Source organism: Bidens hawaiensis, unplaced genomic scaffold (genome assembly GCF_021521415.1).
Source record: "Bidens hawaiensis isolate Kalapana, Puna unplaced genomic scaffold, B.hawaiensis_p1.1 tig00000512_1, whole genome shotgun sequence".
NCBI lineage: Eukaryota > Viridiplantae > Streptophyta > Magnoliopsida > Asterales > Asteraceae > Bidens > Bidens hawaiensis.
Window position 1 is genome coordinate 4,688,546 of NW_027491033.1, and position 13,591 is coordinate 4,702,136.

Sequence of the window (13,591 nt, forward strand, 5' to 3'; positions counted from 1 at the left end):
AGATTATACAAATTAAGTGTGTTATTTTAAAAAAAAATGAATGACCAACAAATTTCCAGAACAAGCCACTGACTAAAATCACCATATCATGATACTTATTACATTCGTCTTTTGACCAGAAAAAAACTTTCATCTAAGATTAATGCCTGTGAACACTCACCCAAAATCATGACAGTGTGTAAGGCAAATTATATTCAGTTAAATAATCCAACATGTAAATGTCACTTACATGATAAGGATATGAATAAAACTTAGGTCACATACAAAACAAAAAGAAAACAAGTCTATTTTTTAACAATTTATATGCCACTCATTAAAAAAAGATAATGCTTTAAAACAATACACTTTTGTATATAAAATTATTATGAATAAGAGAAGAACAGAAAAGGCAAAAGAGAAAGAAAAGACCCCACCCACATCCACAAACATCCAAAACCTTTTCAGTCACCATTTCTCTCTCACACTCACTCTCTCTCTCTGTACACACGAATCCTTTTTCCAATTTCTCAAAACCCATTGATATCATCATATTCATATCATCACACCTTTCTCATGAACAACCTTTAAACCCTAAAGTAAAAAAAAAATGCAACCACTTATTCTCATCATCCTTTTTATCACATCACTCCACTTCCACCCATCCTCCTCAGGCCTACTCACTCAACCTATTAAACCACCAAACTTCACTCCCAACACCGTCCCATCATTCCCGGTCCAGACCGGCGCTCCGTCCTGCCGGTTAGACTTATCCGATGAACTCTTCGGCGGAGTCAACGCCGCCTGCGGCCGTAACCTCGACCGCAGCCGCTGCTGTCCCGTTCTCGCCGCCTGGCTCTTCGCAGCTCACGCTCGTTCGGCTCTAGAACTAAACTTAAACTCTTCTGCGGCCACTGAAACCATGCCGGTGAGGCCTGATGACTCTCAGAAATGCGTTAGTTCGTTGCAGAGTTCGTTGCAGAAACGGAATATTCGCATTCCGCAACCTAATGCCACGTGTGATGCTATATCGTGCTTCTGCGGCATCCGGTTGCATCACATCGGATCGCTTACGTGTCCGGCGGCGTTTAATCTCACGGCGAACGTCACGCCAACTGCCGCCGTCAAAACCCTAGAAAAGAACTGCCGGAATTCGTCTTACGCCGGTTGCACCAAATGCCTTGGCTCCTTACAAAAGGTTTGTTTTTATTAATTAAAATGACCAAAATACCCTTCACTTAATTATTTTAATCTTAAATATGTTTCTAATATCAGTAATGTTTTTGTTAAACGGAGAGGGTAAAAATGGAATAACACTAAAATAACTTACTCATAAATCTGTTTAAACTTTAAAGGTTTGTTTTATAGTGTGACTGACCAAGGTACCCTTCACTAATGGTGTGGGTAAATGGAGATGGTGAAAATGGAATAACGATAATATGACTAATATACCCTTCACTTACTAATTGAAATATATTTTTCAACAGTTAAACGGGGAGGGTAAAAATGGAACAGGGAAAGATGACTTGAGGAGTAAGATGATGAAGCTAGACTGTCAGCTGATGGGACTGACGTGGCTTCTAGCACGTAACAAGACGGCGTACATACCGACGGTTTCTGCTGTAATGCGCGCGTTGATGTACAGTGCGCACCCGACGCATGAGTCCAGGTGTAGTCCGGACCAAGAGAACATGCCGTTGGCCGTCGATTCATTACAGTTTGATAAATCGGAACCGTCTTCGTCGGATTCTTCTTCATCATTATCATGTTGGTCACGTGTTGTTATTGTAATGACGATATTGTCCTTGCTGGTTTGTTTTTGAAATTAGAGTATGGAATGCATGTTGACTGATACGGGAGGTCACGTGATGCTGCTAGTTGGTACAGTGGGAGGGTGTTTTTGGTCTTTTGCTTCCACTGTGTATATCACTAGGGCTTGTTAATCTTGCTTTTTTTCTTTCTTTTCTTATGACTTATGATACCACCTTATTGCTAAAAAACAAAACTCCTAAAGTTGTGTTGTTTGTTTTATTATTACTTTTTATAAAAAGTTAGATTAGTGGATGTGTACCAAAAGATAGCATTTTATTTGCGATTAAATAGATTTATTTATTCAAATGTTATTATTTTATCTAATTTCGTTTTTTTTACATTTAAAAGAAATACGTTTATTATTTATAATGTAATAATATAAAATTAGTAATTTCTGAAGTATATTGTTTTTATTATGTATTTAATATTAATATTAACCGAGTATGATTATTTAATGCGGTAATTAAAATGTAATATTTCTAAGGTGTGCAAAATTATATTTTTCAAATGAGTAATCACTAAATTGTAACTTTATTTTAAAAAAATGAATATCTGTATGTACGTTACAAATGATTTAATAACTAATAACTATAAGAATAAGAAAAGTTGATAAACAATTTGGGAACTGATATAATGTATAAGTTTTTATTTTATTAAAATTGGTTTAAAGTTTTCTTTATAGTTTTGTATAAGTAAAATTAATGTTTTATATTATGTAGTATATTAAGTATACAAGTGAAAGTTAACGTACAAATAAAATTAACGTGTTAATTGTGTTAATCAAGTAGAGTAATTATATATAACTATAATTATTTTACTTGATTATCACAATTATCACGTTAATTTCATTTGTATTTAATACAAACAAACATTTTTTTATTCCAGATTATTTTGAGTAGATAAGTTTGTAGGTTTTAAGACTTTCTCCATTGTTGAGTGACTGAGTCCAAACTCGATTCATTTGAATTTTGAAAATAACGGTTGGATACTTTGCAATGATCAATTTATCTATTAATGTTGAAGAAAAGACGTAAACTAAAAACATATGCCAGGTTTCAAATTTTATATTTACGTATTGGTTCATGTAACGACCATTTTTTGGTCATATTCAGTAATAAGAAGAGTATTTAAATTTGTTTATTTGTTAAACGAGTTAAATTTATATATTTATTAAGCTTAAAATTCTTATTTTTTTTTATTGGTAACTAATTTTAAAATTTTGAACCGTCATCTTACTTTTGAAGTCTGAAGAGACACCATACTACAAAACCACTATGTGGCCTTGCCCGGGTAAATACAAGATAATTAGCTTAATTATTGAAAGAAAGGGGAAACCGTGGAAAATAGATAATAAATGATATTGGAGTGAAAATAAAGATTTGTATCGGAGGTTGCAAGGTCTTGAGGTTGCAACTAGTTACATTTTATAATTGAGTTATCATACTTAGTTAGGCTTTATTCCTTTGTTTTTATAATAAAAGTAAATAATATTAAATGGAATCGGGTGTTTTGTATGGACCAAAAAACTAGGAATATTACCGTAAAAGAGGTATTTGAGTATTGTATGAGGATGTCGGTCTCGTTTATGTTTTTTTTGTGCTAACAATTTGACTTTGGATTTCTTCATGTAACTAAATCCCACTTCTATAGTTTTATAATATATATGAAATATTAAAAAAAGAGTTAGTGTGTAAAAACAAGTAAAAGGATCACAATATAAAATTGGCGGGTTGCAGATGGCACATGCTTGAAGGAGAGAATCACGGTTGAATGCTTGTCTTTTCACCCATCCCCATGTCTCCGTAATTTGATACTATTGTTATATAATTGCTTCTCTAAAATGACGTTTTTAATATGATTTATAATGTCCTAGAATTACAAAATGTATTAAGATGCTTTACAAAAACTATACTAAGAGACGTTATCCAGTCTCTACAATTAGTTTTCTAGTTTTATATCCATCTGTTAGTGATTAGGGGGTTGTTTATTTACATCTGAATGGATCTGAATGGAACCATTCAGATGTAAACATCTGATTCATTTAGATTTCAGACTGTTTGGTTCCAAACAGAAAAACATCTGAATGACTTAAATTATGACTGAATCATTCAGACTTACTGTTGTTGCTGAATGAAACAGATGCTCATTCAGATCTGAATGAACCAAACAGCCCCTTAGACACCTGAAACCCACATTCTTTTAATAAACTTTGAAAACATTTTCACCATTTTTGTCTCCTGAAGAAACACCAGTCGAACCCCGACCAATTACTAGTAACCTAGGGGTTGGAGAGCTGTTTCCCACGAGGGGTTAGACCCTTGGAAGATGGTTCTTCTGATAACCTGCAAAACAGACACCGTGAGCTCGTCACTGAGAAGGGGGGGGTTCCTCCTTGTGACCACCCTCCGGCGTGAGAATCAGACTAGATTGCTCTTTAAATATAAAAGTATATTAAGAGATTGCTAGAGCAGATATCAGGTATATATGATGATAATATGATAAGATGAGATGGTCATACCATTTGGGGTATTTATAGCCGAAGGTAGGTTTCCAAGGGGTTTAGCCGGCCCAACACGCTACCAACTGTAACCTATGCACGTGCCCTGCCTGTGAGTGGTGGATAGGTAGCGGCTGACACAGAGCAGGCGTGTCGTGCACTCTTCCTCTTCTGCCAACAACAGGCTAGGCACGTGGTATGGCAGGAGTTGGTGGGTAGGCGGCGGCTATTGGTCACAGTGCTGTGGCGTGCTGTCTGCCATGCTGCTGTCAGTGAGCTGTCGCATTCTTGGTCAGATCTTTTGTCTGTACCTCGTCAGGTATCACACAAAAGATCCTCCATCATACGGACTGGCTCATTTAGGCGGGAGTTTTCCCCCTCCCGCCTTTGCTCATTCCTTCAGGTGACACTGGGGAGAGTTAAGTGCCTAGTGCGTGTAGCCATGCTGCGCGGGTGGCCTTCACTCATGGCTTGTATCCGAGGCTGCGGGAACAGGCGGAGTCCTTCACCATGGGAGGCATTTCCTGCGGGACCAGCTTGCATACTGCGCGTAAGGACGTCACTTCTCTGAGCATGGTTGGTCCTGCGGATCCAGTTGGTCTCTGCGCAGACGTCCCTGTTTAAGGTGAGTCTTGCGGGTCCAACTGGGCTCTGCTGGGACCTACCTCTTCAAGTCCCCCCAGTCCAATGTTCTTCTCATGCGTGTTTAATAAAGTGAGGTGAACTTTTGGACTTAAAAGGGGTTTTGAAAAGGGTTTTGTAAGGTTTTCCATGGGAAGTCCTTGTCACTTGCAGAAATGCCCGAGTTTCCTGCTTGGTCTTTGGGTATGATGCGGGTAGGTCTGTAACCTCCTCGCAAGTCAGGAGCATTGAGTCCCAGTTGTGTGGATTCTCCATGAGGTTTTGGTAGTGTTGAACATAGTGATCAATTATGTTAAAACCACCAATTCCATCCTGGAGCTTTAAACAACGTAGTTCTCGACGTTCCCGCTATGCGGGGATGTTATTTCCTTTTCCGCAAGCATTGCCCAGAAAATCCTTCTTGGTTTCAATTCCCAGCGGAGCGCTAGGTATGTGAAGGGTTTTGCCTTAACACTGTACCTGCGCTCGTCTTACGGTTACTTTACTTCCAAGGTATTCCTGGCGTCAATTCCCTGCGGGTGCTAGGTATGTGAAGGGTTTTGCCTTTACACTGTACCCGCACCTGTCTTATAGTTACTTGGTTGCCGAGGTACTTGGCTTCAATTCCCTGCGGGTGCTAGGTATGTGAAGGGTTTTGCCTTAACACTGTACCCGCATCCGTCTTATGGTTGTTCGCCAAGGTTTTCTTGGCTTCAATTCCCTGCGGGTGCTAGGTATGTGAAGGGTTTTGCCTTTACACTGTACCCGCATCCGTCTTATGGTTACTTGTTCGCCAAGGTTTTCTTGGCTTCAATTCCCTGCGGGTGCTAGGTATGTGAAGGGTTTTGCCTTAACACTGTACCTGCATCCGTCTTATGGTTACTTGTTTGCCAAGGTAAGGGGGTATTTTCCCGCTTCTTTTTAAATTTTGAATTTTGAAATTCGAAAGGTTGGTGGAAAGATAGGAACAGTCCAAACCTCTGAAACGTCGCGCGACGGTTTCTTCTGACTGTCAGGACGTGCAGGAAGTTATGGTGACGTGACATTATATGGTCATTCCAGACGCTTTTTCAGGCGCGTGGGCGCGATTTTTCGGGCGCGTGGCCGCGAAATTACTGGCACACGTCCTGTCAACAGCTGTTGCCAGTCTGCTTTTTGCCACGTGTCATAGTTTCATTGCACCTTCGATTTCTCTCTCCTTCGCATTAAATTCACCGCATTAATTGCGATTAGTATATAAAGGGGGAGAGGGTTATTTGCAATTCACACTTTTCACTTTCATCTCTTCTTCTCAAGTAATTTCCGGTGAATTTTTCTGTTCAGTAAAGCATTACCCTGAAATCTCTTTTCATCTTTCTTCCACTATGCCTTCTCATGATGCTGATGACCAGAAGACTGCTGGCGAATGCCAGTGCTCTCTTCCTGTCGATCTGTACCAGTATATCGTCAGGAAGTTCATGCTCGAGTCTCTCGAGCCTGAGTTTCCTGAACCCCACCATACTGTGTACGATGCCCCTAGTGGCAAGATCGGGGTTTATGCTGCATTCTTTGTCTACGGAAACCTTAGGTTTCCGTTGACAAAGTTTGTGTACCGTGTTCTGGAGAGGCACGGTGTGCACCTGACAGAGGTGCACCCCATGGCCATTGCCAAGGTCCGGCACTTTGAGTGGGTGTGCCGGATACTGGGCCTTGAGCCCCTCGTTGACCGTCTGATGACCTTCTACACTTGGAGGTGCATCCAGGGGTGGTACACTCTTACAACCCGTATCAAGGGTTTAAAGATTTGTACCACCGAGCGGAGTCTTCGCTCGTGGAGAAGAGAGTTCTTCTTCATATCCGCTCGCGCCATCCCCATCGCCATGAAGTTCAAGAATGGCCAGGCGCTTCCGAACCTTCCCGCCCTCAACTACGAGGAGGCGGAATGGTTCTCGAAGATATCCCGGGTCCATTCCCCGGTTTTCCGTTTTCCGGAGTCGGCGATGGTGATGCTGGGGATGAGCCGGGTGTGGAAGGCGGCGAATGCGGATAAGGTTCCGATCGTCCTTGAATATGGTTCGAACTCTGTCCCTTATGGTACGTCTTGTTTCATTTTGCTGACTTCGATTTTTTCTAACTTTCTTGTTGATTTCAGAGGGGAACGATCTTCAGTCGCTCCTGAACCCGCGGGAGGAAGATGGTCCCGCGCGGATGGGTACTCGTGCTCTGGACGAGAACGAGTTGCCCATCTTAGAGCAGACCGTGGGTCGGTTCGCGGAGGTTTACCCGCCAGGCCAAGAGATCCTGAGCCACCGACGGCCAGGTAAGCCTATCTTCTACCCTGAACCTCTCAATGCTGTGCCTGCTGCTGGAGTTGACATTTCTTCTTCTGAGCAATCCGCAGAAGGTCCTCCACTGGTGCGGAAGAAAAAGGCTGCCGTCGGGAAAGGCAAGGAGAAGGTGGCCTCTACGGCCGACCCGGTAGTCCTATCTGACTCGGAGTCAGATAGTGCAGAGGTGGCGGGGGAGCCCGGTGGTGAGGAGACCACCGCTCCGGAGGCTGTAGCGACGATGACGGTTACCGGTGTCAAGAGGCCGGCTCCATCGGGTTCGCCCCCGCTCGTCCGTACGTTCAAGCTCAAGAAACCCCGTAAGTGCCCCCATAATTTTTGTCTAGATTTGTTGTTTCAAATAAATTTTTCTAACACTTTTGCTTGTGCAGGTGTGGATGTTGACGCATTCCAGGGTGGAGTTGGAGCAAGTATTCCTCCGCCAATGAGGGAAGGCTCGGTCAGCCTTCCCGAGGCGTCGACCCAGGCGTCTGCGCCTGCTTCCGTTGGTTCCAGCCTTCCTAAGGCTGTTCCAGCTGAGAAGGTGTCTCCGCCGGCCGTGAGTGCAATTTTTACAGCATCTTTCACGGAGCCGGCGGTTACTGTTGCTGAGGAGGCGACGCCAACAATGGCTACCACAGCGGCTGCCACTATACCTGCGCCACCGGCACCGACGGCCGGACCATCAGGTACGCGCCGGGCTTCCCGCCGATCTATGCCACCTTCCCGTCTGCCTGACCTGTTGGATGGATTTCCTTTAGGTTCAGGTGATGGGTTTGGCGGCTATCGGCCTGTTATTGACCCTACAGGTACGTAGGGTTCTTTTTCCTTTGTATATTTTTGTCATCTTTTCCTAACTGCCTTTGTTTCTTTTGCAGTGTCGGATTCCAATGATGTGTATGTTCCAAGATGGAACATACGCCGAGGAACAACCCTTCGCACCCCTGTGGAGTGCGTGGATTGGGCTCGCCACGCTGCTCCTCATGGTGCGTTGGGGGAAGCCATGGCTAGCTACCAGGAGGGTAGGCTAACCAATGAGCTTCGGGTTCTCCAGGCCCGGACGCAGCCCCGCGTCGAGCTGCTTTGTCGTGAAAACGACAAGTTAAAAGCAGCTCGCGCCAAAGATGTATCTGAAGCGCGGGCTCTTCGGGAGGAGAACCGGCAGTTGGCCGCTGCCGCAGCCGAGAAGGAGAAGGCATTCAAGGCCCTCGAGGTTGAAGTCCAGGCGCGACTCGAGGCCCGCTCCAAGGCTGCCCAAGCTGTGAATGAACAGCTTCGGCTGGCCAAGGAGACTGCGCGAAACTCAACTGAGAGGGCTGCCAAGGCTGAAGCTGTTGCTGAGCCGCTTCGCGAAGAGAATGAGCAGCTTAAATGCAAATTAAAGGCTCTTCAGCATGCTCATGACGCCTTGGCAATGGAAGATGCCAAGAAGCTGCAGGAGATCCTTGACCAGAGGGGGGTGCTTGACCGCACTGAAAGGAAACTCAAAAGCGTCGAAGAGGCTGCCGCCAAGGAAGTTCAACTTGCCAACCTTGATAAGAGCGGAGCCGAACGTGCTTACAAAGAAAGTCAAGCTACCCTCCAATGGCTGCTTCGAGAAGCGTTGCCTCAGGTATCTTTAACTTTTTCTTTACGCTTTCTGCTCGTAATTAGAAAATGTTCTAACTTGTATTCTCTTGTAGGTTGTGCGTCGGGTCCTTTCGGAGACCTCTTATGACGATGCGATGAGCACAGCCCTCAACGCTTCTCATGAGGATGGGGAGAAGACTGGCTTCCTGCTTGGTTTAGGGTTTGCTGAGAGAGGCTTTCCGCCCTCCAACTTCCCTTTATTCAATGTTAATACTGAAGCTGCTTATGACCAAGCTGTGAACCAGTACGCTGCCTTCCCGCATCCAGTGGTGGAGAAGGTGAACGAAGCTGCTGCTGCTGATGATGGGCTAAACATCCTTAAGGCTTTCCTTGGGCAGCCGCGCTCTGACGGTGCTGGTCCAAGCGGAGGTGGCCCTGAAGCCTGATCCTGAAGATCCCTTCCCACTGCTAGGATAGACTTAGCTTTGTATAGATTTCTTTTAGGCGGGTAGTTACCCGGCCACTGTTGTAATATATCATTGAAATATACGATTGTTATTCCTTTCATTGGATTCTTTGCTTTATAAACTTATGACTTGCATACTTAGTTTAAAATAGCAATTTTCCAAGTGTTTAGAATAAGAACCTTCGAACGTGGTTGATAGTGGGTTAAAGTTTCGCTTCCTCCTTCGTGATTGTGCGGGTAGAACCGTCACTTGCACTTGGTAGGATGGCTAAACTTTAACTTTTATCTAACCTGCGTGTAGGTTTTTCTTACTTTTTGAGGATAAGTTAACCTTTGAACGTGGTTGATAATAGGTGTGAAGTTTTGCTTCCTCTTTCGTGATAGCGCGGGTAGAACCGTCACTTGCACTTGGTAGGATGGCAAAACTTTTACCCATACCTGACCTGCGTGTAGGTTTTTCTTACCTTTTTAAGAATTTTGTTTTGAACCGTTCGACGCGCGGCTGTCGATAGGTTAGTGTTCATCTTCCTTTCATGATTCGTGCGGATAGACCGGCACTTTCATTTAATGGAATAATTGAACTCCTTCAACTGACCTGCGTGAAGGTTTGCCACGTTATTGGGTTCGTGCGGGTAAGACCGCCTTCCCATGCAACGACTTTACGTAATGTGAATGCCGTCACCAGTGTTGGATAGTTTTAACCGTTCGACGCGCGGTTGTTGATAGGTTAGTGTTCATCTTCCTTTCATGATTCGTGCGGATAGACCGGCACTTTCATTTAATGGAATAATTGAACTCCTTCAACTGACCTGCGTGAAGGTTTGCCTGTTGAGGATAAGTTAACCTTTGAACGTGGCTGATAATAGGTGTGGAGTTTTGCTTCCTCTTTCGTGATTGTGCGGGAAGACCCGTCACTTGCACTTAGTAGGATGGCATAACTTTACCCATATCTGACCTGCGTATAGGTTTACCTTTTCCTCTTAAGAATTTTGAACTGTCCCACGCGCGGTTGTTGATAGGTTGGTGCAGTTCCCTCGAATGATTCATGCGGATAGGCCAGCACTTTCATATGGTAACTTTCTCCTTCAACTGACCTGCGTGAAGGTTTATCATGCTTTTTGGGTTCGTGCGGGTAGGACCGCCCTCCCATGCAATGACGTTTTTTGTAATTATGCGGTGAAAACCGGCATATTAGTGTGTACAAAAGTATAAATGTAAATCATCAGCTTCGACGTTTGAAAGAGAATCATTTCCATTAGAAGTGGCTCTTGGCCTTTTCTGTACAAATTGGAATTGATTACATGCAAACTGTGTAATTGAACTCCCTTCCATGTTGGGACAGGAGTGCCATCGAGCCGACACGCACCTGTTTCGGGATCTCGTTCTTTATGCAGCATGTAGTCTCCATATTGAAGCTGATTTTTTATTCGTGTTTACCCCAGCCATGGTTCCACACGCACCTGCCTGCTTAGCTTTTATTTCGCCACGAGGTGTGCGAGCGTCCCATCTCTGACGAATGTTTCGACCATGTCTTTTACGTCTATGCATTCTTCAGTGTTGTGGCCTTTTGTTCTGTGATAGTCACAGTACTTGCTCCGATCAGCATCGTGACGATGTCGGATTACTGGAGGCTTTGGCCATGGGAGCTCTTCAGTAGCAAATATGTCAGTGACGCTTTTGGTAAGTGGCGTCCATCTGGAGTTCCGGTGCAGCTTTACATTATCCCTTTCACCCAATCGATGCTGTAAGCCGGATGAGGTGTCAAAGTTTACCCTTGACTGCCAAATGCCTTGCTTCCGTTTTTTGTTCAATCGGGCGGTGAGGATGTTGTCCTCTCTCGTCCTCTGGGTGTACAGGTTTGTGCTCTGCGGAAGGTCTCTACCCAGTTGCTTCTCCGTTTCCGCATAGCGTTTAGCTGCTGTCATGATGCCATCCCATGTGGATGGCATTCCATCTTTACCCGTTAGGGTGCGGATAAGCTCTGGGTCCTGCGCGCCCTGGATGAAGGCTGCGCGAACAAGATCCTCGCTGATATTGCCCAAACTTAACTTCTTTGAGTTGAAGCGAGTGATGAAGTTTGGTAGAGATTCATCTTCTTCCCGTATGCATTTGAGGATTGTCCATTGCTCCTCGGTATACTTTCGCTGCTGGCTGAAGTGTTGGCTAAACTTCTGCTGGAAGTCTGCCCAGTCGTAAATGTGGTTAACCGGTAAACGATCAAACCAAACCCTAGCAGCCCCCACCAGCGTCATTTGAAACATGTAACACCACGTGGGTTCCGTCCAGTTGCTGACGGTTGCCCCTGCTATGAACCTGTTCAAATGGTCGTCTGGGTCGGACATACCATCATAAGTGCCTATGTTGGGCATTTGTTTGGCACTTTTTGGGGCAATTGCTTCCGCAATGTCCCTTGCAAATTTGGACGTTCCCGCATTTGCAACGTTCGGTCTGTACGTTTTGGAGAAGTCTCGTGGACTTCCACCTGTGCTTTTTGGTTTGAAGGCTTGTCCAAAATGCCTTCTCGGTTGGGAATCCGTTTCCTTACGCTTCCCTTTAGCCCTATGGCGAGGGTTCGCGTCGGAGTCGGATTCCTCCGAGTCATTGCCCAAGTATTCTTCGAATTCGTCGGCGTGTTGGACGGAACGCAAGCGTTCGTCCAACTCAGCTTGGAATTCCTTTTGTCGTGCCTCCGCCCATGCCTTAACTTCCTCGAGAGTTTGGCGGGGGAGTCTTGTTCGTTTTTTAAACTGGGTATCGGTGAATCCCAGTGGGCGATTATTTACTGCACTTGCCCCAGCTTGGGTAACTGGGGTAGTGTTCGTAAAATTTACTTCACTTGCCCCGGCTTGGGTAACCGGGGTAGTGTTTGTAAAAACTGTGTTGCCGGTATTCCCTCCAGTAGCTGGGGTTGTGGTTACCGGAGTCTCTTTAACCATCTTTCTAGAAGTTTGAAAAAACTGGAGAAAAATGAAGTTCTAGCTTTATGCACGGATGGCGCCAATGAAGAAACACCAGTCGAACCCCGACCAATTACTAGTAACCTAGGGGTTGGAGAGCTGTTTCCCACGAGGGGTTAGACCCTTGGAAGATGGTTCTTCTGATAACCTGCAAAACAGACACCGTGAGCTCGTCACTGAGAAGGGGGGGATTCCTCCTTGTGACCACCCTCCGGCGTGAGAATCAGACTAGATTGCTCTTTAAATATAAAAGTATATTAAGAGATTGCTAGAGCAGATATCAGGTATATATGATGATAATATGATAAGATGAGATGGTCATACCATTTGGGGTATTTATAGCCGAAGGTAGGTTTCCAAGGGGTTTAGCCGGCCCAACACGCTACCAACTGTAACCTATGCACGTGCCCTGCCTGTGAGTGGTGGATAGGTAGCGGCTGACACAGAGCAGGCGTGTCGTGCACTCTTCCTCTTCTGCCAACAACAGGCTAGGCACGTGGTATGGCAGGAGTTGGTGGGTAGGCGGCGGCTATTGGTCACAGTGCTGTGGCGTGCTGTCTGCCATGCTGCTGTCAGTGAGCTGTCGCATTCTTGGTCAGATCTTTTGTCTGTACCTCGTCAGGTATCACACAAAAGATCCTCCATCATACGGACTGGCTCATTTAGGCGGGAGTTTTCCCCCTCCCGCCTTTGCTCATTCCTTCAGGTGACACTGGGGAGAGTTAAGTGCCTAGTGCGTGTAGCCATGCTGCGCGGGTGGCCTTCACTCATGGCTTGTATCCGAGGCTGCGGGAACAGGCGGAGTCCTTCACCATGGGAGGCATTTCCTGCGGGACCAGCTTGCATACTGCGCGTAAGGACGTCACTTCTCTGAGCATGGTTGGTCCTGCGGATCCAGTTGGTCTCTGCGCAGACGTCCCTGTTTAAGGTGAGTCTTGCGGGTCCAACTGGGCTCTGCTGGGACCAGTTTGAATCATGAAGGAAATCTGTTATACAGTGGAATACTACCCTTCCAAGAATCAATCCAAAAGACCAAAACGTTATATTCTTCCCATTACCCACCTTGTCAATAGCTTGTTTCTTTTACATCAACATTGTGATGCAAAAGGACATCATCAATAGTTGTTGTATTATTCCAAACACATGTGATAATGCTTTTGGACGAGATTGGGTTGATGCCCCACTCGTTAAAATGAATACCGTTTACTACCCTCCTCTAAAGCCTTTCCAGTTCTGTTTTGTAACACAATGTACCAGCGTTTAATCGATCGGCTATGATGGTTTTTGGTTAATTGATTTTAAAGATGACAACGAATCAGTTTTGGGTTGGTTAACTATGAATTCGAGCCTAGCTAAAAATAGCTCATAACAATGTAACTGGGCATTG

The 13,591-nt window shown here is 44.8% G+C and overlaps 1 protein-coding gene across 1 annotated transcript; it reads left to right on the top strand.

Moving 5' to 3' along the window:
* Window positions 1-381: 381 nt before the first annotated feature.
* LOC143631677 (putative GPI-anchored protein At4g28100) lies at window positions 382-1,837 on the top strand. The gene is made up of 2 exons (XM_077100363.1): window positions 382-1,174; window positions 1,464-1,837. The coding sequence occupies exons 1-2, from the start codon at window positions 587-589 to the stop codon at window positions 1,797-1,799; spliced, it is 924 nt and encodes a 307-aa protein (XP_076956478.1). The 5' UTR covers window positions 382-586; the 3' UTR covers window positions 1,800-1,837.
* Window positions 1,838-13,591: the final 11,754 nt, after the last annotated feature.

What these genes read in the sequence shown, in the direction of transcription:
- LOC143631677 (XM_077100363.1), top strand. Translation starts at nt 587, where the DNA reads ATGCAACCACTTATTCTCATCATCCTTTTTATCACATCACTCCACTTC. An exon ending in GCCTTGGCTCCTTACAAAAG is followed by an intron (nt 1,175 to 1,463) that starts GTTTGTTTTTAT and finishes ATTTTTCAACAG; the next exon opens with TTAAACGGGGAGGGTAAAAA.